The 25,246-nt window shown below is 33.6% G+C and overlaps 1 protein-coding gene across 1 annotated transcript in view; it reads right to left on the bottom strand.

The window, feature by feature from the left end:
• Positions 1–25,246, bottom strand: part of LOC123647624 (histone deacetylase 9-like) — a 76,179-nt gene that overhangs the window by 7,974 nt on the left and 42,959 nt on the right. Inside the window, exon 2 of the mRNA XM_045565229.1 lies at positions 10,556–10,689. Within this exon, the coding sequence (XP_045421185.1) occupies positions 10,556–10,689 (134 nt within the window). The remainder of the gene's footprint in view (positions 1–10,555; positions 10,690–25,246) is intronic.

Raw genomic sequence — 25,246 nt, 5'->3', positions numbered from 1 at the left:
GGACATATGAATTAAAGTGTATTTACAATTTCAAAATATATGACTTTCTAATTATCTTTTAATATTAATCTTAGTTTAATTTCACTGTGGTAAGAGATTATACTCTGTATGAATTCAATTAGTTGAAATTTATTGAAACTTGCTTTATGTTCCATATATGGGCTATTTTTGAAAATGCTAAAAATGTTCTTGAAAAGAATAATATTCAATAATTATAGAGTATGGTCCATTTCAATTAGGGAAAATTTATTAAAGTATTTAAATATTCTACATCCCCTTTCCTTTTTATTGTCTTCTTGTTCTATCAGTTACAGAGAAGGATGTTAAATTTTTTTGCTATGATTTTGGTTTTACCTATTTTTCATCTGGTTCTTTCAGTTTTTGCTTGATATGTTTTGAAGCTGTATTAGACATATAAATATTGAATTGCTTTATCTTCTCAGTTCATAGAATATTTTGTCATTATGAAATATCTCTTGCTATCACTATTTCTTCTTTTTTGACTTAAAGTCCATTTCATCTGATATTGATATAGCCACATGAACTTTCCCTCAGTTAGTTCTTGCAATTACTTTAAAAAAAATTTTTTCATTTAATCTTTCTTTATCATTATATTACAAAAATTGTCCCTTTAATCAGCATTTGTTATTACAATGTGATAATATTTGCTTTTATTGGTGACCTAAATTCATTTACATCCATTTATATGTGTTTTGTGACATTGCCAAAGCAGATTCTAAAATTTTATATGAAAACACAGAGGGGCCAAATATAGTCAAGCCCAACACTGTCTTGAAGGAGAAAAAGAAACAAGGAGATTTGTTCTACCAGATATCAAGAATTACTATAAAACGACAGTAGTTAAGGTAGTTTGATAATGTCACAAGAATAGACAGAGACCTGTGGAATATAATAAAGTATCCATGTATATATGGACAAAGTTAACACTACAAAGCCATGAGGAGTGTATGGTCTTTTCAATAAGTGGTCCCAGATCAACTGCATATTCACATAAAAAAAAAAAAACAACTTGAACTCTACCTCAAATACAAATTCAACTCCAGATGAACTGTGCATCTAAATGTCTAAATGTTTAAGTCAACACTAAAGCTTTTAGAAAAGAATAGGATAATATTTTCATGACTTTGGGAGCCCAAAAAGATCTAAACAGAATACCAAAAAACCTAATCAAAGGGGAAAAGATTGATAAATTCTACAACATTAAAAATTACTTTTTAATTTTCTGAGGTCACATTAAGAGTGTGAAAAGATAAGATATTTCAACACATGAAACCAACACTAGCATCTATAAAGAATGGCTTAAATCAGTAAAGTAAAAGATAATCTGAAAGTGGACAAAAGACTTGAATAGATGCTTCAAAAATGGTGCATTCATATGATTGATAAACAGATGAAGAACTGCTTTACCTCATTTGTATTCTGGCAAATCAAAACCATGATGATATACTACTACACATCCAAAACAATGGCTAACATTTGAAAAGGTTGACAATACCAAGTGTCAAAAGGATACGGAACAATGGAAACAGTCATATGCTACTGGAAGCAGTATAAACTGTTAACAACCACAATAGAAAACAGTTCATGACATCTACAAAGATTAAACACGTGCATATTTCAGAATTCAGAAATATATACAATAAAATGTGTGTACAAATGCATCAAGAAACACAAAAATGTCCATCACAACATTGTACAAGATAGACCCCAAACTGGAAAAATTCTCTTTATCTGTCAAAAGTAGAATATGTCATTAAACCATGGCACTTTCCTAAAACTTCTTTTTATGTAATAAAATACTATATAATAATAAAGATGAATAAACTGTAGCTATCCGCAACAACATGGATAAATCTCACAAACATAATGCTGAACAAAATGAGTTAGATACAAAGAAATATATATTGTATGAATTCATGTATACGAAGTTCATAAACAAGTAAATTAAAATATAGTGTTTGAAGTCATAAAATTGTTTTCTTTCAGAAAAGAGAAAGAGGTTACTGATTAGAAAGCGAATATAAGGTCTTTTGAGATGGTGAGATTATTCTAACTCTTGATCTGGTTGATGGTTCCACGTTTGATCTCTTAGTGATAATTCGCTGAATTCTACATTCATCTTTTGTACAGTTTTATGAGATTATATGAATATTATATTGTGCAATTTTAAAAAGTTTAATAAAAATTTAAAATTCCAAAAGGAAAATTAAAAAGTGAATGAGCTCTCTAACATAAGAGAATAGGGCAACAAAGTCTGGATCTTGAGTTCATGTTCCTTCCACTGTATTTGGTGCCTCTAAGAAACAAAGTGAGATTATATGTTTTGCAGAAAGAGCAGCAAGTTATATTCTTTGATATAGGCCACAAAATCACTTACAAAAGAAAGCTAAAAGTCCCCCTGCAACATGCAAAGTGACTCAGACAAAATGCAGAAAGGGTTCAGTTGTCAAGATCAAATGTTGTGAAACTTTGGAAGAATATGATGACCAAGCCCAAGAGGACAGGCAAAGCAGATTGTGATATAGACCTGACCCTCCATGCTGATAACTATTATCAATTCCCTTGGGAGGAGGGATTGGTGGGTTAAAATTCAACTCTCATTTAAATAATTGTTTTAAAGATGTCTGCAATTAGTTGTATACGTTTAATTTGATTGCATAAGTAAATCTGGTTATAATTTTATCCATATTGTTATTCATGAGTCATTCTCAAAATAACTTCTTTTATGTGTTTCAAGTCACTGAAATCTTTGACCAAACAGATTAGGGAAGAAAAATCAAAATCAGGGTGGATTCCATTGACAATTAAGTTACTACACTGACAGATTACTGAGATTATTCAGATTGGGTCTGCCTGATCCTACCTACCTGTTGATGATGAAGGGGGACAACACAGCAATAAAAACTTTCATAGTTTTGCTTTTTACTCTGAATTACGTTTTAATGTATGGTTGAAGTAGGAATCCAATTTTTTTTCTTCCATGTGGATAATTCATTGCCCCATATATTTCCTATTTGCTTGAGTTTTTAGTTTCTTCCTAATTGAATTGTATACTGGAGGAAATTTAAGACTTTTCTTGAAAGTCAGCTGGAAGCTTCTGATTTATCAATGTCTGATAACTGAATGATGTTTTCTTACATCTATTTAGATGCAAAAAAGGGACCGAGGGACCAGGTTCTGTCTGATGGGTTGGATAGTCTTTCCCCCGCTGATCAGCACTCTCAGATCTGTCATAGAACTAGTTTCTAAACATGTGTTCTATTTGTCTATTCCTATGCATTAACACATTGTCTGAATTACAATAGTTTCAATTATATTTTCATATCTATTTGGGCAGTCCGCCCAAACTCCCTTTCTGCCAGAGTGTCTTTGCAACTTCTGGTGTTTTGCATTCACATAAGTAACAAAATCAGCTTGTCAAATTTGGAAAAAAAAAAAGAAGAAGAAGAAGAAAGAAAGAAACATCTCCGGTCAACAGTAGTGATATAAGTGTGATATAAGTCTAATGAGTCTTATGAGAGTAACAGAAGGACCAAGAGAAAAAGGGAACTGTAATGGTCACTCACCTCACATAGATACTGAAGGAATTCCTAGAATGAGATAAGAGGGAACAGTGAACTAGACTCTGAGACTACGGCAGCTATTGTTATATTAACTGAGTTTTGTCCCAAACCACCATGGCTTGGAGAAATGTAGGTTACACAGTATATCAGCCAATGAATGAAAGAAGGAAGACTATGAGGAAGTGTTTCTGCTACCTAAAAAATTCAAATAGTATCCCATAATTTCCATGACACTAAACTATGGAAAGTTTGCACATAATGATACATTTAAACATCACTGGCAATAACCAGCTAGGTAATTAAAAATAGGCCTAAAAATTAACAGAAGGAGGCATAGTGGTCTATTGGAATGAGAATAATGAATGCGATTTCAGTTGGATAACTCAGACTATCCATTTTTTTGTTTGTTCATTGAGGTAAGACTGTGCGTATACAATATAATGAAAAAACAGTTGGAATCACACACTAGAGTTAAGAAAATACTACATATATTGAAAACTGCATGTCAAACTAAAGGTTTGATAACACCAAATGGAAGTTTGTTTAGAGTTTTATGTGTAATTTCCCAACATAATGTCCACACTTTGGATATCAGTTGTTATAAAGAAGGCTTAGTTCATATTATATGCCGAAAATCTTGTTGTTTACTTGCCCCTATTTCTGCAAATAAGTTTAAATTTGCAGAATTTAAACTCATGTAAGCCCTCATGTTTCGTTTTCATTTTCAGAATTTAAACTCATGTTTTATTTTCTTTGTTCCTTGGTTTCCTTTCCTTCATTTGCTTTTTATTTCCTCTTCCTTTAATCTGCTAATTTTTATGCTTTTAAACATTTTACTTATTTTATTTTATTTTAATAAAGAGATTTTTTTTTTTTTTTTTTACTGTGCTCTTTTCCAAAAGTTGATGTTTCTGCTAAGACCTATTTCACATCATGTAAGCTATAGTGTGCTGGTAAACGTTTAATATATAACTGTCCAAGAAGTTGCCCTAATTTGTAGCATTTGCAGATTTTCATGGTGTAAATACTCCTACCATGGCCTGTTCAAGTTACCAATGTGATGTCACTAAACTCATATTTGAGTAAAAATACACACAACTGGCTTTCACAAGCCATTAAGAGCCAGTTCCAGCATATTGCTAATAAAATATAATTTTATTCATTGATAAACTGGGAAATTGCTCCTAATGACTGTTTCCTTGATAAGTACTTGTTTTCTTCTATGAGCTTCTGCCATCTCCAAAAAATCATACTCTGTTTTGTTGTTGTTATTATTGTTGTTTTGCCTCAAATCATGGGACACATTTGTTCAAAATTTCTGTATTTTTCACAGAAATTCTAATTCCTTATGATGTTCCATTCCAGCCTCATTTTATACTTTTATTCCACTCAACACAACCTCTCCTGTACCAAAAACAAAACAAACAAACTCAAACAGAGCCATCCATAATTCTAAGTCTTAATGTCTTTATCCATGAGTTTCCACTACATGATAAATCTTTTCCTTAGATATTAGCTCTCCAAGTCTCATTTTTAAGTCAAGGCCAAGGTTAAATGTTACTTCCTCTCTTAAAATATTCTCCCATCACCATAGTTAAAAACAAATGATCCTATGTTACATTCCCAAAGCGCTTTGATTATTTTACCTTTACTTGTATTATAACTTTCGGGCAAAAAATAGATGCCCAACAAAAGGCTATTTAATGAATGGACAGATAAATAAATGTCATAATGTGTTTGCTTTACCATGGAAAAGAAGTGATTTCTTTCTTTTATTGGTAAACATAACCTATGAAGTGTCTAGGTTCCTGAACCACATTCTTTTTAACACCTTCTGAAAAATCTAAAGGCAAACAATACAGAAGAATTTTTCAATTATGTAGGCAACTTCCACTTCATTTGGCTGAAACAGGGAAACAAAAAAAATCCATAATCACTTCGGCTTTGCTTTATTGAATATAAGAAATGCAACATCATAGGCCATATCTACACCAGAAAATATCTTCAAACAATATTTTTCCAAAACAGTTTTGCTCCTTTAGATTATCCGTACATTCTCTTCAGAGTCTGAAGAGGCTTGCTTAGAAGTCTAAAAGAAGACCGTGGAAAAACATTACTCTGGCATACCATGCATTGTCCCTGTATTCGGTTCCCTTTCCACTACTCATGAATTACAATTATTTAGGAGCTTGTAAGCTTTCCCAGATTCACACCAATTCCCCCATGGACTAAATCTCAGCCATACGTAATCTAAAGGATGAAAAACATGGCAAAACAACTTTCCCATTCAAAATCCAACGCAAACAGACCCCCGATGAGCAACTTGGACAACAGTATCTCAAGGGTTCACCTCGGGGTGGTTGTCAACACTTACTAGAGTCAGTTCAAGAGACTTTTTCAGCAGCATTAGAGAAAAACGTCATCTTTAAAAGATTTTCAACAAATACAATCACTACATTTAGCCACTGTTTGTGAAATCCAAGTCAAATGAAAGCAGCTGAGCATAGGCAACAGGCGATAGCAGTTATTAAAAAGAAAAGGGGGGGAGGAAGGAAGAAAAGAAGAGAAGGAGGGAGAGAGGGAAGAAAAGAAAAAAGAAAAGAAGAGAAAAGAATGGACAGGAATTTTTTTTAAAAAAAAGAAAGGAAAGGAAAAGAAAGAAGAAGAATAAGGACTTGGGTGGGGCAAAGGCAATATACGTAATCTAAATATTTGTACCCCCTGAATATGCTGAAATAAAAAAAAAATTACAAAACAAAACAAAACAAAAAAGAAAAGAAAAGAAAAGGAAAGAAAAAAGAAATCAGAAACCAAACCTTAGAAAGAGTGAGGGAGATCCAAACATGCTATACACTCCAAGTGTATGTGCTGAAGTTTCAGTACTGGACGCTGTAGCATCACCTCACCAGTTTCCAGGTCTATGACAATTTATTTTCTTCTAACAAGCTTAAAATCATCATTTATTTTGTTTTGACAGGTGGTCTTTTAATGGCCATGTTCTCAACTCACTACCCAAGGCTTCTACTACTACATGCCCTCTCCTTTCTCTTACTTGCTTGAAGATTTTCAATGTTTTCGTTTCAGATTCCATAGGAATGGCAACTGCTTAAAGGTTTTCTCACCTCTTGGGAAAAATTCTTTCAGAGGAAGCAACCCAGGGTGATACTAATTGGCTTTGCATAACAGTAGGCAAATTTGGCCTTAAAGCAACTGTGACGCTGTTTGCCAACGAGCTCAAATAGAGATTACCAAAATCAGATTCTCTGGGAACCTCACAGATGTTTCTATTACTAATTCTAAAAACCATGTGGCTGTTCTCATAAGTATCCCTAATGCCTTTCCAAGCAACCTAATGATTCTTCTCATTTAGATATTCACTTCAATTTCTTGCAACTCCCAAGCTAGTGTTTCTGTTTCATTGAAGAAGTTCAAAAATATTCATCATACACTGATTGGACTGATAAATCTAAGTTATAGACTGTGCCAAGAAAAAGAAAAAAATGGACTTCTGGTATGTCTTCAAAATCAGTTGCCTCCAGGAATTTCCTGTACCAAGCTCAAATTAATTTTAATCCAATAGTATATTATTTTGACTGACCTTGTACATATTTCTTAAAAGAATAGTTAAGAGATGTTTTGCTAAGTAGATCATTTTCAGGATAAAGATACCTAAAAGAAAGAAAATGCCCGCTTTGGGTGCAATTCTCAAATAACTTACAATTTTTAAAAATCAAGGTTTTTTGGTACCCATCTATGTGTCTACACAGATGCAGCACCAAATGGTTCCTGCTGATTTTATAATTCCTTTGGGTTATGTAATACATATTATTTGCTGATAATAAGACATAAGAAGCAGCATTTTGCCGTATTGACATGTCCTGGCCAAGAACAACAAGGGAAAGAAATAGCATTCAAAAAACTGGCAAAATGTTTATGAATTCTGATCCTCTGCACATGAATAAATACATCTGACAAAGAGCAGAGTCCCTTAAAAAGGTCTTTCTTGACCTTTCTAATTTGAGTTCAATTGTGTGTTTAGTGTTGAGAAACCAAAGTCAGTTCTGCCGATGTTTTAAGCTCAAGCTTTACTCCATTTTGTTATTTGTAAAAGTGAAATCCCAGATAATAAGTTATAATTGCTCTATTAATCACTGGAAAAAGGAGGTTTGGAGAGAAATTGGGATTTGAAATTGCAATAATTGGTATCTGAAACACGTCCTTTTTTATTTTCTTACCTAGCGCTTACCACATAAAACTACTGTGAAAACTGCATATATGCACTTTTTTAAATGGTAGGGTACATGCAATATGCTTTATATATTATTTTTTCTAAGGAATGAAATTTAAAACTTCAATGGAGTCATGATGATCTTTGACCTGGAAAAAACTACAGAAAACCAGGCTTTGGATTATAAATTATATTGTCAATGAAAGTGAGAAGAACTCTTTGTTGCTTGAGTTGTTTCAAGTATTATATTTTCATTTCCTTTTTCCAAATGAATTATAATGTACAACACACTTATATTTTTCTTCTATTTTTCACTTTAAAAAATCTTTCTTTCTCCTTGCTTTGTTCCTCTGTGCACTGATAGGCTTGACACAACACAATTTACCTTTCAAGGTTCAATATACCAAAATCATTTGTTATTTTTAAAATATCTTGTGGGAAATCTATATTCTTGTTTATGTCTTCAAGCAAACTTAATGGAAAAAATTACAGAAAGGCATAGATTATTTAAGCCTCCCTTCCTTTAGTTTATGATGAACAAATTTTAGGTTATGCTTATGCAATTGAAGATAGCCAACCAATAGGGACAAGATAGTATTTAGGTCAGTATAATAACTAAATCAGATTTACTAAGACATCTAGATAAAGCCAATTTATTGCCAATATAGCCAAAAATAATCATGTCAGTTACCACCTACTAGAATTGTCAGCAATCTATACACACACATGGGCAGCTTTAAGATTAGCCAATGATACTTTTAGCTCTTCCTCTATCTCAGGCCTGGTCTTCCTAAAAATATAGAGAAAAGGCACAGGTCTCAAACTTGAAATCAGGTGACAGCCTTCTAATATCACTAATTGCTCTACAAAGGCAGTCTATTTAATTTTCAGGAAAAGCACATGTATTAAAATGACCACAGGCCTCCCAGACAAAAGGGCATATAGGAGAAGGAAGGTACGAAACACACTCATTTTGCTTTTTAGTAAACTAAGGTAAATTATGAACAATATGTGTCTGCACACAATTGAATCTGTTCTGAAACATAGTCATCTCTTAAAGAAAGAGATCATAGGAGAGATTACTCCATCCTCACTGGAAATGTTCCCTTGGAAGAAGAGAGTTGGGCCAAGAGCAGCTATTATAAGTGCATAGAGACAGAATCTTATTTGAATGGGTGTGTTCAAAGACAGCCAGTGAAATCCGTAATTTCCTTCCACATACTCAGAAAAGTAGTTGGCTTTTGTAGCTGGGTAACATTTCTTTCTGGGCAGGTCAATCATCCATGGAGCCACAATCCACAACCTACTCTGATTTGCTGCACATCTGGTGTAAGCCTTTATAATGCAAATATTAAAACCAGTCTGCTCTCTAAAATGTTTCTATGTTTAAGATCAAATAAGTGATTTCAGAATATAGGTGACTGTGCAAAAAATGTTATCTGGTAGGCACAAAGAGCTGCCTAACATTAACTGATAAAATAGAAATAGCATTTATTTCTTGCAGTCCTTTATTGTTACAAAAAAAATAAAAAATAAAAACAAAAACCCAACATTCTGTTTGACATTATTGGTTCACAAGAATCTCAGAAAGACTTTAATATTTTAGAAAATTTTAGACACCTTGGAATATTGTGTGATCTGAAACACCAGTATTTTGTTGACACTGATCATTAGATAATTACATACTTTATTCTGCTATGTAAAATTATACAACAGAATAAAGTACTTAAGCAGTGATGAACTTTTCTCTCTCATTACATATTTGATGTGCAAAAAAATGGTACTTTTTTCATAAATATTATGGCCAAAGGCATGGGTTACTGTTAGAAAACAATATGAATACAATTTTTAGGGAGATTTTGTATCTGTTTATTTCATAAGCATGACTTATTTCATAAGTCATATTTCAAGTTCACAAAAGAAATATGAAATATATGTGATAATCATAATGCTACTATACATTCACTATGAAAACTAAGTGAATTTATAGCATTAATGAGCACATATAAACTTTGAAATATTTGCTGAATTGCACTTAATTGGTCTGAATGAAAAGTTGCCGTGATCTGAAAGTGAACCTCACAGCAATTGCATCTGAGTGCCTGCAGAGCGGTCAAGAAAATATGTTGCAATTTCATTATGGAATGTTAAATAAAAAAGAATGACCCTAGGCAATTTAGATTCCAGTTCAAATATTGGATCAAATGCATTCTGGCTGTATGACTTTGGATGGATTTCTCAACCTTTTTGAAACTCATTATCACCATTTGTAAGATGGAAATAATATCTATCTCTTAGCATACAGAATTCTTAAATGGTGACAACAATAGTTTATCAATTTTTTAAAAGCCTCTTTTCCCTGAACCAACATAATCCTCCAGGAAATCTCGGGAGAAATTTTTTTTTAGTTTTATTTCTTATTCAATGTTTCAACACTCATTGGTTGGGTCAAAACATTCTTCTTCCCAAGGGTTATCTTTACTCATTTTTGAGCTCTGTGACTAACCTGATTGAAGGGAGTGCTATGTGGATTCTATACCTGGGGAACACTTGTGCATATAACATAAGAACATGTAAACTTCTCTTATCTAAGGTGTGCCTTCTTTCTTAATGGTAAGAGCAATATTGAGCTTTCTGAGTACACAGGATTTTTTAAAAAGACTTTTAAAATGTGCATGCATACATCCTTGATCCTTTACCCCTACTCTTTTGTACTTGTACTTTTTTTTTTTTTTTTTTTTACCTCATTTCCTAGAAGGGCATTTACACAGGCTTCTGATGCATCACAGATGGCTGTGAGATCATGTCCTCCTTCTAGAGCCAACACCACACGTCCATCAGCCAGTGTCATCAATTGCTTCGTCAAATGACCAAAGCCTACCACAATACAAACAGAACATTTCAAAGTATTAAATCAAGAGATAACAATCACTAGAATCTAACATTGATTATTTATTCCATGCCAGTCCTTTCTCAGCACTTTCTGTGTGCTAACTCATTTAATACTCACAGTAACTTTATGGGTTACAACCTATTATTATCTCTTTATGGATGAGGGAAACAAAGACCAAGATCCCACAGCTAAGAAGTATCACAACCAAGATTTGCACCAATCAGTCTGGCTCTTCCCCAGTGCACAGTGTTGCCTTTCATAATACGTTCTGTATGTATCTGAATGAAAAACTTGAATATTATGCAGCCAATGTTACAAAGGTAAACTATTCCATTTGCTTTCCATATGCTTCCTGTTTCCATCATCTGCCTTTACTTTATCATAAAAGGAACTTTTCTATATATTGCATGAAATTACTTCAGTATCACATTAGATGTTTATAATTATTCTTTTACTATAAAATATTTGATAAAGGCAAAAATATAGATAACATCCATACATGGCATAAAGTATAATGATATGATACTTGTTCAAAATACCTGCTTGCTCCCTTTCCAACTTAAAGAAAATGATGTTAGCAACACTTTTGAAAGCCTCTGTGTGCCTCTCTCTGTTAGCATATGTCCTCTTTTCTGTGGGAAATCAGGATCCTGAGTTTATGTTTATAATTCCATTGCTTTCCTTTGTTTATTTGCTTGTTTTTAAACTTTGTAAAAATGGTTTTATACTTTTGCAACTTGCTCCCTTCATGCATTTTGTTAGCTCATCTCTGTCGATACCTGTAGCTATAGTTCTTTGCTGTTTAGTAGGCCATTTTATATCTATAGGATTTATTTACCAGTTCTCCTATTGACAAATATTTGATTTTTTTATTAGTTCAAAATTCCAGTTTTTTGTTATTACAATGTTGCCATGAACATTCTTATGCAGGTCTTCTGGTGCACATATGCAAGAGTAGAATAGAATTGTTGAGTCTTAAAATCTGCTAAATAATACCAGATTATTTCCAAAGGACCATTACCAAACCACACTCTCAGAAGCAGTATATATAAGAGTTCCAGTTTAGTCACATCCTCGCTATGATTGCCAACATTTGCTATGATTTGCCAAGTGGGTGGTTCAGTAAAGCATCTTATTTTGTTTTCATTCAGTATAAAGAGGGAGCTTTCTACTTCTAGTTTAAATAAGAGGTTTCTTAAAATTATAAATGGTTGTAGAATTTAACGTAATTATTTTTCTATACAGATGGATTTTCCCTATAATTTGATAATATTTGAAGTTATATTAATTAATATTTCAAATGTTAAACCATTATTGCATTTATGCAGTAAAATAAACTGGTTGTGATGTATTACCTTTTTAACACACACTTGGATTTCTTCTATTATTTTGTTTAGGATTTTTTCAACTATGTTCATGAATGGCATTAATCTGTAATTTTCCATTCTTGTATTGATCATAGTGAATTTTGATGTGGTTGGGACTCTGTATTTTTATTATCTAAGCCTAAAATTTTGGGGTGGAAATCTCCTATAAAGTCATTTGAGTCTTGTTTTCTCTTTGAGGGAGATTTTAAATTATTGACTGAATTTTTTCAGGGATTATAGGACTACTCCTGGTTTCTACATCTTTCTGATCTAGGAATTTGTTTCTTTTGTTTAACTGTTTAAATTCACTGAAATAAAATTGTTTATTTTCTCTATTATCTTATTTTGGAACTCCAATTAGATGTATGTGAACATTCTCACTCAATGTCTCCTCAATCTCTCTTAAATTCTCTTTTTCAGATTTTCCATATCACTTTCTGTCCTGCATTATGTGTATTCTTGATTCAGATATATCTTCCAGAATTTGCCTCTTCAAATGTCTCTAATCTACTATTTAACTCCTTTACTGATATTTTCATTTCAGTGATTGTATTGTTTAATTCTAGAATTTTTATTTGGTTATATTTCATGACTTCTCGGTCATTTTTATAGTTTCTTAACTCCTCACTGACATTTTTGTTGCTTCTTTTTATTTCTTTCAGCATAATTATTACATATTATATATTTGATATTTGAAATCTTTGGGTTTCATTTACTTTGTTATTTCTGCTGATTCTTCCTTATGGTGCCTTAATTCTCCTCTGTTTTTTACTATCATCATCATCGTTATTATTATTATTAACTCATATTGATTGCAATTGATTGCATATTAATTGATATGTGAGCAATTTTTGGAGCTTGGTGCAATGGACTGAATATTTCTGGCCCCTATGTTGAAATTCTAAACGCTGATGTGATGGATTTAGGAGGTAAGCTTTTGGGTAATTAGGTGGAGTCCTTATGAATGGGACCTTAAAAAAGACCCCAGAGAGTCCTCTAGCTTTCTTTTTGCCATGTAAGGATATAAGAAGTTGGGAGTCTGTAATCCAGAAGGCCCTCCCCAGGACATGACCATGCTGAGACTCTCATCTCAGACTTAACAGCCTTCAGAACTGTGAGAAATACATTTCTGCTGTTTATAAGCCATCAGTCTAAGATACTTTGTTATAGCAGCCTGAATTGACTAAGGCACTTGGGTTGAGTGTGATACCTATTTTTGAAGCCCAGGTCAACTGTGATTTTGTTTGCTTCTGTGGGATATCTGGGACACTATCATGTAGGATAAATTTTAAATTCTTAGATTGCAGGACTGGCTGTGAGTTTTATTGTAGCTGTTTTTTGCACATATATTGTAAATATGGACCCCAAAACTTGATTACAAATGCTCATAAAAAGAAACTACTTTTTTCCTTTCTTCTTTCTCTCTCTCTGTTTCTTTCTTTCTTTCTTTCTTTCTTTCTTTCTTTCTTTCTTTCTTTCTTTCTTTCTTTCTCTTCTTTCTCTTTGAAATCCCCTTTATTTGTAGCAATAGCTAAGATACGTTTGCTGTCTTCTTCAGCAATACTTTCCTTTCTCCTATTCATCGTTTTCCTTAGAGTTGACCATTTGTCATCCCTTTCTTTATTACAGTCTTCAATCAAATTTCATTTCCTTGATAAGCCCAAAACTTATGCTCTCTTTCCAATCTGCTATAGGCTATTAATGGTCAAGCTCTGACCAACTGAAGATTTTGGAATAGATGCCCCCAGGGTAGCCAATAGCTTCAAGATTCACTCTCCTTTTTCTATCTTTTTAGAAATCAACGATAAATTTAAAATGGTGATTTTCATGAGAATTTTGAAATGCTTTCACATAGGAGTATTTAAGTATATGTAATCTCTCATATTGCCAAATTTGAATGTTTCTTATTCAACGTGTAAAAAAATTTAACATTGCATCCAACCTGTCAAATTTTAGGGACTATTGTAAAAAACAGGATGAATTAAAATAAATAAAAACATTGCTTCATTATGACACCTCATTTTTATATGCTCTGTGAACTTATAGGGAATAAGCATTTAAATTTTAAATCAATTTCTTCATAATTAATATATTTCATTATTTAGAGCACTTTTGGGTTTACAGACAAATTGAGCAGAAAGTTCAGAGAATTCTCATATACATCCCCCTCCTTTTTTCATTATTAACATCTTGCATTAGTATGGCACATTTGTTACAATTGATAAGCCAATACCGGTATGTTATTGTTAACTAAAGTCCACAGCTAGTATTCATATTTTGTGTTGTATAATTCTATGGATTTTGATAAATTCATAATGTCATGTATTCACCATTATAGTACCAAACAGAATAGTTCACTGCCCTAAAAATCCCCTATATGTCACCTACTCATCCCTCCTCTCTGCCCCTTTACCCTGGCATCCAATGATCTTTTTGTTCTTTATAGTTTTGTCACTCATTTTTAATGTTACATTAATATAAAATTTTAACTTCTTGTATTATCCTTTCTAAATTAGAAAAGACATGATTTCATCTGCCCTCATTTATATGACACTCATAATGTTTAAAAATACGTGTATACATATACATATATATCAAACCATGAAAGCTCAAAAAAAGAAACTTGAACTTGGAAATGTATGCTTTTCCAGCCTAACTGGGCTGCTTTAAACCCTGACCTTTGTTCCTCTCCAGAGCATCAGAGTCTTTTATTTGAAAAGAAAATAAATCCTCAGAATATAATCTGTAGAACTAAATGAAAGCCTATAAAATTATCAAATATTGAGAATCCAAAACTAAATTAAGTCTTTCAACTCTGGTCTAGCACATCAGCTCATAATGAACAGAATGAGTTAATTTGATCACTCTATTAAAGCACATTAATGTTGATTTTAAACACTTAGCTACTATTTGGATGGAAGTCAAAATAGTCACTTAAAATTATCCAATGTTTTAAAATACTTGGCAAAAATTATTTTTAAAAGGATTTAAAAACCTAGGGAAAAACTCTTTTTAAGCATTTCAGTATTTCTCAATTTCTGTGGACCTCATAATGATTCCAGTAAGAATCTTCTACACAGGCCACTTAGGAATGAGGTTGTCCACACTAATCTCCACCTTATTACCTGATGCCTATAAAAAGAATGATAAACAGTCAGAAAATGTGTAATGCAATGTTTTGATCCCTACTGCTTTGTGATGTTCTTTTCCTAAATCAAGATTAATAGCACATAGAAATTGTATCAGTCTAGAAAATTTTTATAAAATACTTCACAGGCAAGAGGACATTTCTGCTAATTATATTGTTAAATATTCTAGACAGCTTTTTTCTGTAACCTAAACCAAGGCTACAGTAATAATTTTAAAAGATATAATAATAAATCAAGCCAGTAAACTATATCTTTCATACTAACAGTTGCTAGCAATTGAGAATGCAGTTACTTCAAGTCACTACTGAGCAAATCAAATCACATGGATTAAAAAGGGTGGGCAGAGAGAAATAGAGCCCCAAAATCTGATTTAAGTTCACTCTTTCCTCTGGGAATGAAAAAAGTCCCATAAAATGCCAAATTTAGATGGGATAGTAAAAAGTAGAAGGAAAAGAGTGGAATGAAGCTAATCTTTGATCTTTATCCAAATTCCTCTTTATTTCACCTACAGGGTTTATTTCCATTCACATGTTACCCATGTGATTTCTGGAGTCAGAGATTGAGGCAGCTGAACTCTTGAGTTATGCATGCACAAAACATTCAAGTTAAGTAAAGAAATGAATTTTCTACAAGGTCCATGCCCTCTTTTCCAGTCAAAATAATAAATTCAAGAATAATTTTTTTCAGTTTTATTATCCTGAATTCTGCTGTGTCCACTGCTGCTGTTTCGTATTAGAAACATTAGAAAAGCCAGCCCTGTGTGTTTACTAAGGTCCAGGTATTATTTTTCAGGACATAAGAGATAAAAGTTTCAGTGGCATGTGTACCTGTGTGTGTGTGTCTATTTTATTAAAGGTCATGTAACATGCTTTTAATGGGCACGATTGCAAGTGTCATATAATTGTTTTTACTTCTAGCTTCACAAAATACACAAAAGCTCATCCTACTTGTCATAGTAGGTAACACTTAAGAAGGTTATACTTAAGAAGGTTATACTTAATATTACCTTCAGAAGTGAAAAATTATAGCAGAGACCTTCCTCACGGGGGTTAGAGTGTCCTGAATGTGAGGGCTGATGCACTAAGTGATCAAGTTAGAAAACATGTTCCCATATCATGGTGCACTGTGGGCTCAAGCAACCACTGGACATAGAGAGGGAACTGGGTTCTCAACATTCACTAATACTTTTAGTTTCAGAGTATTGGAAGGGGAGTGTGGCGCTGAAGGAGAAACCTGGATGCCTGGGGCAGCCACGTGGGCAGGTTCAGGTTAATGACTGGTATTGGCACACATAGACAAAACTCAGCCTTGGCAGTCGTCTCTACTACCTGCTTTGACTATGAAAGGATTCTTTAAGAGATACTGTTTTCAAAAGAGATTTGGCATCTTAAGTTCCTTTTAGGGAATCTTCTAGAATGAAGCATTAATAAAATACTACCACTACTATACCACGACAACGATGACAACAATTACTACTACCAAAGAATCCTACATATGTGCTGGTTGTTTAGAAAAGTGTCTACTCACCATTAAGTGAGAAGGATGAGAAGGAAGTTCCATTTTAACAAATCAATGCTTTTGATAACCAAACATAGCTGAACTAGTAAGTACCAAGACTGAGATACCATTGAGGAATAGAATTGGAAGGGCATTTTTGGTTTGAAATCTTCTGTTTGGTTCCATTACTGTACTAGAAACAAATTTACTTTTATTAAAATAAAAACTTTAATTAAATAACCTATAAATATGGTAGTGGTTTCAAAGTATCAATTTCAATTAGATTGCTGATGTTCTATGTGGGTTTGTTTGTGTCTAAGAAGTCATATTGTGTTGATATTTTTACCATTTCAGAAAAATTTCTTGAAATGAAAATGTGCTCTAAGAAGGCTCAAAGTTTAAATCTTAGACATATATTTTAGAGCTAAGTCATAGGCAAAAGGACTCATACCTCAAAATGGCAAGTCTCAAATGCTTCTCTGTAACATTTCCAAATAGTTCCCAGAGAAGAGTGATAGTGACAGGAGATAAGCCTAACTTGCTTTATTTTAATTTTCATTAAAAAAACTATTTTAAAAACCAAAAATAACATGTGTTCATTGTAGGAAATTTGGGAAATGATAGAAAATAATAAATAAAATATAACAATATGTAATAAACATGTTATTAAACATTAAATTTGATATTATAGATTATAATGTATGAATAAATTATAATATATAATAATATTATTATTATAATTATATAGTATATTATATGTGATTTTATATACTATAAATATGCTATATGCTGTTAAATATTATATAAATGTATTATCTTTAATAAATAATAGTCATAAAATAATCACATAATAATAAATCCATAGTTTCAACAACTAGAGATAGCTTATTCTACTTTTGTATATTTCATGCAGCTTGTTGCCTGCATTTTCTAAATAAAACAGAATCACTGTTATTTTTTTAACATATACTTACAAATGTCAATATAGTGGAAACAATTTTCATGTCCTCTACACTATCATTTTAAATTCATTAATGTACCAACCAATTCTCTGTTTTTAGATATTTAATTGTGGTATTAGGCTTTCAGTTTTATATATGATTGCAAATAATATCCCCATGTATAATCAGAATGGCCACTATATACTAGCATTTATCTGATTCTAGTGTCATTATGTATCATTTAAGGATAGAAGGAGGCCTGCTCTTCTTATTGCTAACTTCTCTTTTTCACCAGAGCATGGGATAGAACCCAAATAGTACAGCATGTAAAGGCAAGATGGGAATGAAGTACAGTCAAAACTTTTTGAACCTTATTCTTTTAAAAGCACAATGAGGTATCTCTTAACTCCAGTGAGAATGGCTTATATCAAAAGTCCCAAAACATAAAAAGCTGGCATGGATGCGGGGAGATAAGAATACTCATACACTGCTGGTGGGACTGCTAACTAGTACAACCTCTATGGAAAGTAGCATGCAGATATCTCAAAGAACTAAAATAGAACTACCATCGGATCCAGAAATCCCACTACTGGGTATTTAGCCAAAAGAAAAAAAGTCATCCTATAAAAAAGACATCTGCACTTGAATGTTTATGGCAGCACAATTCACAATTGCTAAGATGTGGAAACAACCCAAGTGTTCACCAATCCATGAGTGGATTAATAAAATGTGGTATATGTATACCATGGAGTACTACTCAGCCATAAAAACTGGTGAACTAATACCTCTTATGTTAACCTGGATGGAGCTGGACACCATTCTTCTAAGTGAAGTATCACAAGAATGGAAAAACAAACACCACATGTACTCACCATTTAATTGGAACTAATTGATCAATACCTATGTGTACATATGGAAATAACATTCATCAGAAATTAAGGAAGTGGTGAGGGAAGAGATGGGTAAATTCACACCTAATGAGTCCAAAGCACACTATCTGGGATATGGGCACACTTACAACTTGGATTCAAATGGTACAAAAGCAATATATGTAACCCAAACTTTTGTACCCCCGTAATACTCTGAAATAATAAAAAACAAAAATAGAAACCTATGTGTGTTTAGCAATGCCTATTGTGGGCACTCCTAATATTTTCATAGGAGCTCAGAGACATGAGAGATACTCCCCCAAAGTCTGTTTCTATTATGAAATTGGAAATATTATAGTATTGGAAGTCTCTATGGAGGCCCAGACTAAGGGAATTTTCTCCAATCTACAATTTAGTCACCATTGCTGTCCTGCCATCATGTAACGAAATGGATCAGACTCTAGAGTCAGCAGTCCACTCTCAGAAAGGGGCCTGGGTCATGATTCATTTGGTTAATAAATAGTGAGGCAAAATGATCAATTTTTACTTCTACTTATAAATCTCCTAACTTTGCTGATACCAGTCCCCCATTTACAAGTCTTCCCCCACTATGATTCTCTGCATCTGTTGAGGAAAGCCTCTAGTAAAAAAAGAACAAATATGATATTGACAGCTCCCATCCTCCAGCTGCTAGGCAGCAGAGTAGAGGTCAATGGTAATGAAGGTCTCTTTTGAAATATTGGCACCTAATATCTTCTGATAATTTACATCCTTTTTCTTTTTCTTTTTTCCTTTTAGAGATGTAATCTCACTATGTTACCTGGGCTATCCTCAAACTCCCGGGCTCAAGCAATCTCCTGTCAGACTCCTGAGCAGCTGGGACCACAGGCCGCATGCCACTGCACCTGGCTTTGACATTTTTGTAATTCTTTCTTTTATGGCTAAAAAACCTCAATACCAATTTACTCATTTATTAACAGGTTAGTTTCACTTGGGCCTGAAAAGTTTGTGAAGACTTCGTCGCATACTCAATAGAGTAGGTAGCCAAGGAGTCACACATTTTTGTCCCATTTTAATTAGAAATTTAATTTTGCACATCCACTGGCATATTTTCTAAGGTTAAATCCAGAAAGGATTACTGAAGAATGCATATCCAGTGAAGTCTAATATTATAAAAACTGTAGCCATTTTCCTCGCTAAACCCCTTGATCATTAAGTTACCATGTTGTTCTTCAGGAAAATGCAATCAAACTGAAGTTGAGAGAGAGACTTGGGTAACATGTGGCAGTCTCCCATATTGTGAGGCTCTACAGCAGGACTTCAAAGCAGAATCTGATTGTTGCAGATGGGAGGAATGCTTTCCACAGAAATACCTTTTTAAGACTCATGGTGCTGTAATTCATATGGTAGGCACTTGTGATTCGTTCCTGATGATGTCGGGATCATTTAACTCACAAAACCATTGTCACTACCATAAAATCCTTTCATCCGTAGCCAAAAAGGTTTATTTCATGCAAATGAAAAATTTTCATTAAAGTATCACCTTAATAATGGGCAAAGATATACATTTTCTGGTCATGTTTAAAATGTAAATTTATGAACATATTCTGAAGATTCATTTCAGGTTAAGATCTTTACTTATTTGATGTCCCAGGACTCTTTCCAAGTTCATTGAATCCGGAAATCAATTTTAGAAGAAATATGGAGATTGTTATCATTAAATCTTTCAGTTGGCTTATTTCAAGCAGCCCTATAAATACTGCATATGTTTTAAAGAAGCCACTTTCAACCACAGTAAAAACCCTTTTACTCTTCTAGTCAGTGATGCTCCAGGAGGTAAGTTTATATTCTCAGCACCTTTTGAAAGCAAATGAGTATTTGCTTTGTAGCCTAAACATCTGAGACAATGAATTATTTCAATGCCTTTACTTCTGAAAAGTGAAGTGTATTCTCAGGAATTCTCAAGAATAAAAATGGCAAAAACGGTTGACTGGTGTTTTGACTATTCATCAATCCATTCGTTCATCTACCCATCTATGATCCAACTACAAATCAATAATTATTTAAATACATACTATGTGCTATAGTTTTATATAAAAATCTGATACTACAAATAGATATTATAAAGTCTATTTGAACCTCAGTTTTCTAACTTACAAATATAACTAAATATCATTTATTCTACCTCACAGATTTGAAATTAATATTTAATTATAAAAAAGCCAACTAAAAATGATAAATACAGTTTATCAAACAGAGCCTGGCACATAGCAGGGGCTGTGTATTTACACTTTTAATAAAATATTTTAATCCTAGAACTTTAGGTCTAGAAATTAATTTCAAGATTATACATTCCAACTGTTTCATTTTAAGAGTTTTTTTGAGGAAACTAAGACCCAGAAAGTTGAATTATAAAAGCAGTTAACAACGTAGCTGGAGTGAGATCCCAAGTCCTTCAGTAAATGCATTTCCCACCGTTCTTTGCCACCTACTTAAACATATTACTATTGCCCATATTTTCAGACACAATTTCCAGTTCAAAGAAAATACTTTAGAAAGAGTTCCTAGACACCAAATATCTTCGACAAATCATTGCTTTGGTGAGTTAAGTGTAAACAAATCAGAAGCATATGAGTTAAATTTCTCTTTAAAATACATGAAGGATAAAACAAGTGAGAAAAAAAAATCCCTAGAAAATGCTTTTGGACATTGTAGGGCCATTCCTTCCTACCCCTCAACAAAATTGTTTTTGCCAAACCCCAACTGCAACTTGATTTACCAATCACTGGTTTTTTACTGCTGTTTTCAATAATGCATCAAACACATGGGATATATTCTCTCATTGATGCTCATGCATAATTGGGCAAGTGGGATGGAATAAGAGCAGGTCAGCCTCATGCTAAGCAATGATGATCCCATCACAGTAGTTGGTACTGTTCACATTCAACCAGCATTTACTGAGCATATACTCTAAATAATAGCTAGGGAAATACAAGAATGAGTAATATAGAATTATGGCTTCCAAAGAACTAAAATAGAAGGGACATGTACACAAATCCAGTTTGACACAGAGAAAGATAATTGTCATAAAATAAACAAAGTGTTATAAAATAAATAAAGCATAATAGATAGAGGATATGCATCTGCTTAGAGGAGACTCAGAAAATAACAGAAGACATAGACTTAAATATTTGCAGTGTTACACACTCGCAAACCTTTGCCTCAGCTTCCCATTTCTGACACAGGAATAGTAATATTGGTTTTAGCTTAAGTGAAATAATATATGTAAAATGCATTCACCAAGCTTACAGCACACAAGCAATATCAATAATTATCATTTCCTCACCCCACCCCATCATCCTTATTCATGGTTTCAAAGCTCTATTAGATAAATAGGCAATATCTTCTGGATGGTATCATCCTTTTCATTTATTCAGTTTTTATGTTACTAAACCTAGCTCTAGAATTATTTGATTATGTCAATATAAGATCATATATACTTCAGTTCCAAATAGATCAAAATGAAACATAGAAAACTAAGCACAATAAACAGGAACCTATATTTCCAGATGATCCTACTCTTTAAACCTCAGTTCACAAAGATAAATTGCCAAGACTTGATTAACACTTTCAAATCTAGCATATAGCTTGGTACAGAGTAGGTACTCAATGCAATTTTTCTTGAAAGAATTAGTGAATTTGAAATGAATTTATTCTATTCAAATTTACGTGATTCCACTTCAGTGAGGTACTGTGGTAGGTGGGATTCTCTGAGTGATCCCCAGTGACCTTTGCCCTTGTACAATCCCCTCCCTTTTGAGAGTGGGTGACCTCTGTGAATAGGATGAGTTATGCCTGTGGTGGCAAAATGATTTTTCAGTTGACTTTGAGTAAATAAATCAAAGGGGAGATTTGGGGAATTCATGAGGGTGGAGAGGAGGAAAGTCTGATCACACGAGTCCTTTAATAACAAAGTTTTCTCCTGCAGGTTATAGAAGAGGAATTTAGAAGGATTTGAAACATAAGAAGTACTTAATACATTATTGATAGCTTGAAAATAGGGAGGACCACGCTGGTGGCTTCTAGCCAGCAAGGGAATGGGTACTTCAGCTGTACAACTTCCAGGGACTGAATTTCAGCCACCTGGATGAGCTCAGAAGAGAATTTTTTTCCAGAGCCTCCACATTAAGGATCCAGCCTGGCTGATGGCTTGATATGAGCCTCGTGAAACCTGAAGCTAGAGCCCAGTCTAGTGTACAGACTGGTGAGCTACATAACCGGGAGGTAATAAATAAATGGACAGTGTTGTAAGCTTCTAAGTTTTCACACATATCTGAATATAATAGAGGTCTAAGAAAAATCAGTATCTTAATTTTAGTTTATTAAATACATTAAGAGTATAGGGAAGGTTAGGATAATAATGGTAACTGCAACAATTAGCAATCTAAAATGTTTATCCCATGCCAGGTCCTGGGCTTTAGATAGATGTTTCTTTCATTTAATACTCATGTCAACCTTATTAAGTAGCTACAGAAAATATCCACGTTTCTGGAGAGGAGCAAACAAAGTGTTAGGAAAGTTGAATAACTTTCCTAAGGTCACACAAATTGAAAGTAGAAGAATCAGGACTCATGTCAGGGTTTCTGACTTTGGATTCTAAAGTCTTAACCACTGATCATTACTGCCTTTTAAAAATAAGTAAGAAGAACACGAAACAATTTTTTAAAAAATCTACACATTTAATCTGTCGTGGTATTAGTTTTTTAAAAGTCTACACACTTAAAGCATGTTTACTTTTCACTTAGAATGAGATGAAGTAACCAATTCGTGTCACCATGTGCTCAAAGGATTCATCTAGTCTCACTATTCCACACTAAGTGCCAAGTGTGCTTAGGTATAAGATGGACATTTTGAAAACTGATGAACAAATGGTAGAATCTGAGAGAGGTGAGTTTTTGGAAGAAAATAAGGTTATGATGAGTTTTTCAGTTGTGATGAGATACTGGACATAGAGTCAGTGCAGCTGGTTCCTCTACAATCCTGTACTGAAGCCAAAATCTGTGGGTCACTCTATGAAAAAGAGCATAAGAACACCACTCCTGGATGAGCATGATTTCATGTAGATTAGAGGGAGCCTTTCTCAAGCAGAGAGATGTATAGAGCTGTGAACTCTCCCAAAGAAACAAGGGCTCTATGAAAGAGATATCGTTGGCCACAGCAGGTTGGACACTGCACGGCTGTTCTAACTAGCATATCTTGTGCTCAAGGAAAGCTAGTAGGACTCAGCTGGCTGAAAGAGTGTCCAAGATAAGAGAAGAGCTTAGATCTAAGATGGGCAACCATGCTAGCAGGAAACTCACTTGCATAAAGCAGTGACTCAACACACCAGCCACCAGCCACCTGTCATTGGCTTCTCCCACTTTTCAAGACTAAATTCAAATCCTTTAAGACATGGTCTCTCTCTCTAGCCCCATCTTCAGCCATATCCCTACACTCACCTTTCTATTGACTTATATGCAACTAGTCACACACTTTGGTAAAGACTACAATCAAATAGTGGCCCACAGTTCTGAGCTTCCACTGATGAAATGTCCTGTCCACACCCAGCTGACTCTTACTAATACTTTAAATTCAGCGTAAGCAACATCCCGAACACCTTGTATGATGTAGTTGTATTTCTATGTGCCTCCTTCACAGCCATTTATTTCTCTACAGTTCTTAATTTGTCAGTGCACCCTCCCAAGCTATAAACTATCAGAGAACAGGAACATATCTTACCTGACTTTGTGCCTAGGACAGTGTTGGGCATTCCCAATGAATGTTAATTAAATTACTGATGAATAAATAGTTGAGAGGGCTGAAGCAGACTTTATGGACCTAGCTCAATGTGTGATAGCAGCTAAAGTTCATATGGAGCTTACTACAGGGTAAGCTCTGTACTAAATACTTTAAAACCTATCTAATGCTTACAAAATATGAAAGTGGTATTACCATTATTCTCATTTTAAAGATAAGAAAACAAACACAGAGAAGTTAAATACATTGTTCAAGATAAAAGAGCAGAGGTAGGATTTAAAATCTCTTGACCATGGAGTCCATGCTCTTAACCATAATACCCAACTTTTTTGATTCAGGGCCCACAGTAATAGTAGAGAAAAATTTTTGGAGAAAAGTATAGAAAAGCATGAAAAATGTTATGTTCATACAGTATACCTGTTATAGAATGTCTATTTTCCTTTCTTTAAGAATGTTTTTAAATAGATACTGTGGCCAGTACAAATAAAAAATCTTTTCTTTTTCAAGGATGGAGGGGAGGGGGTAAGCGGTGTTTGGGGAAGAAGTTCAAGTCCAAAGAAACATAATGCACCAAAGAGAAAAGTCTCAAGTCCTTCTTGCCACAGACTGTTTCTTACATAGGTGTATAAAATTTATAAGGAAAAAAAAATTTAAATCTTGTGAACAATCTAACTGATTTAGTTTTACACAGTGAAGCTAAAATACCATGTCTTTGGAAGATATATTTGCTGAGAGTTTGCAATGTGTCCCAGAATCTGTGCTGGCCAATAAAGATACAACTGTATATTGATACAACTGCAAAGGCAATCGCTATCCTTATATCATTTACAAACTCACGTTACTGAGGGCTACATACCCAGGCACCGTGCTAAGTGTTTGAAATGCATTGTCTCATTTAATCATCACACAACTGTCCAAGTGG

This window comes from Lemur catta, chromosome 11 (genome assembly GCF_020740605.2).
Source record: "Lemur catta isolate mLemCat1 chromosome 11, mLemCat1.pri, whole genome shotgun sequence".
Taxonomy (NCBI): Eukaryota; Metazoa; Chordata; class Mammalia; order Primates; family Lemuridae; genus Lemur; species Lemur catta.
This window is presented reverse-complemented; position numbering and strand designations above follow the sequence as displayed.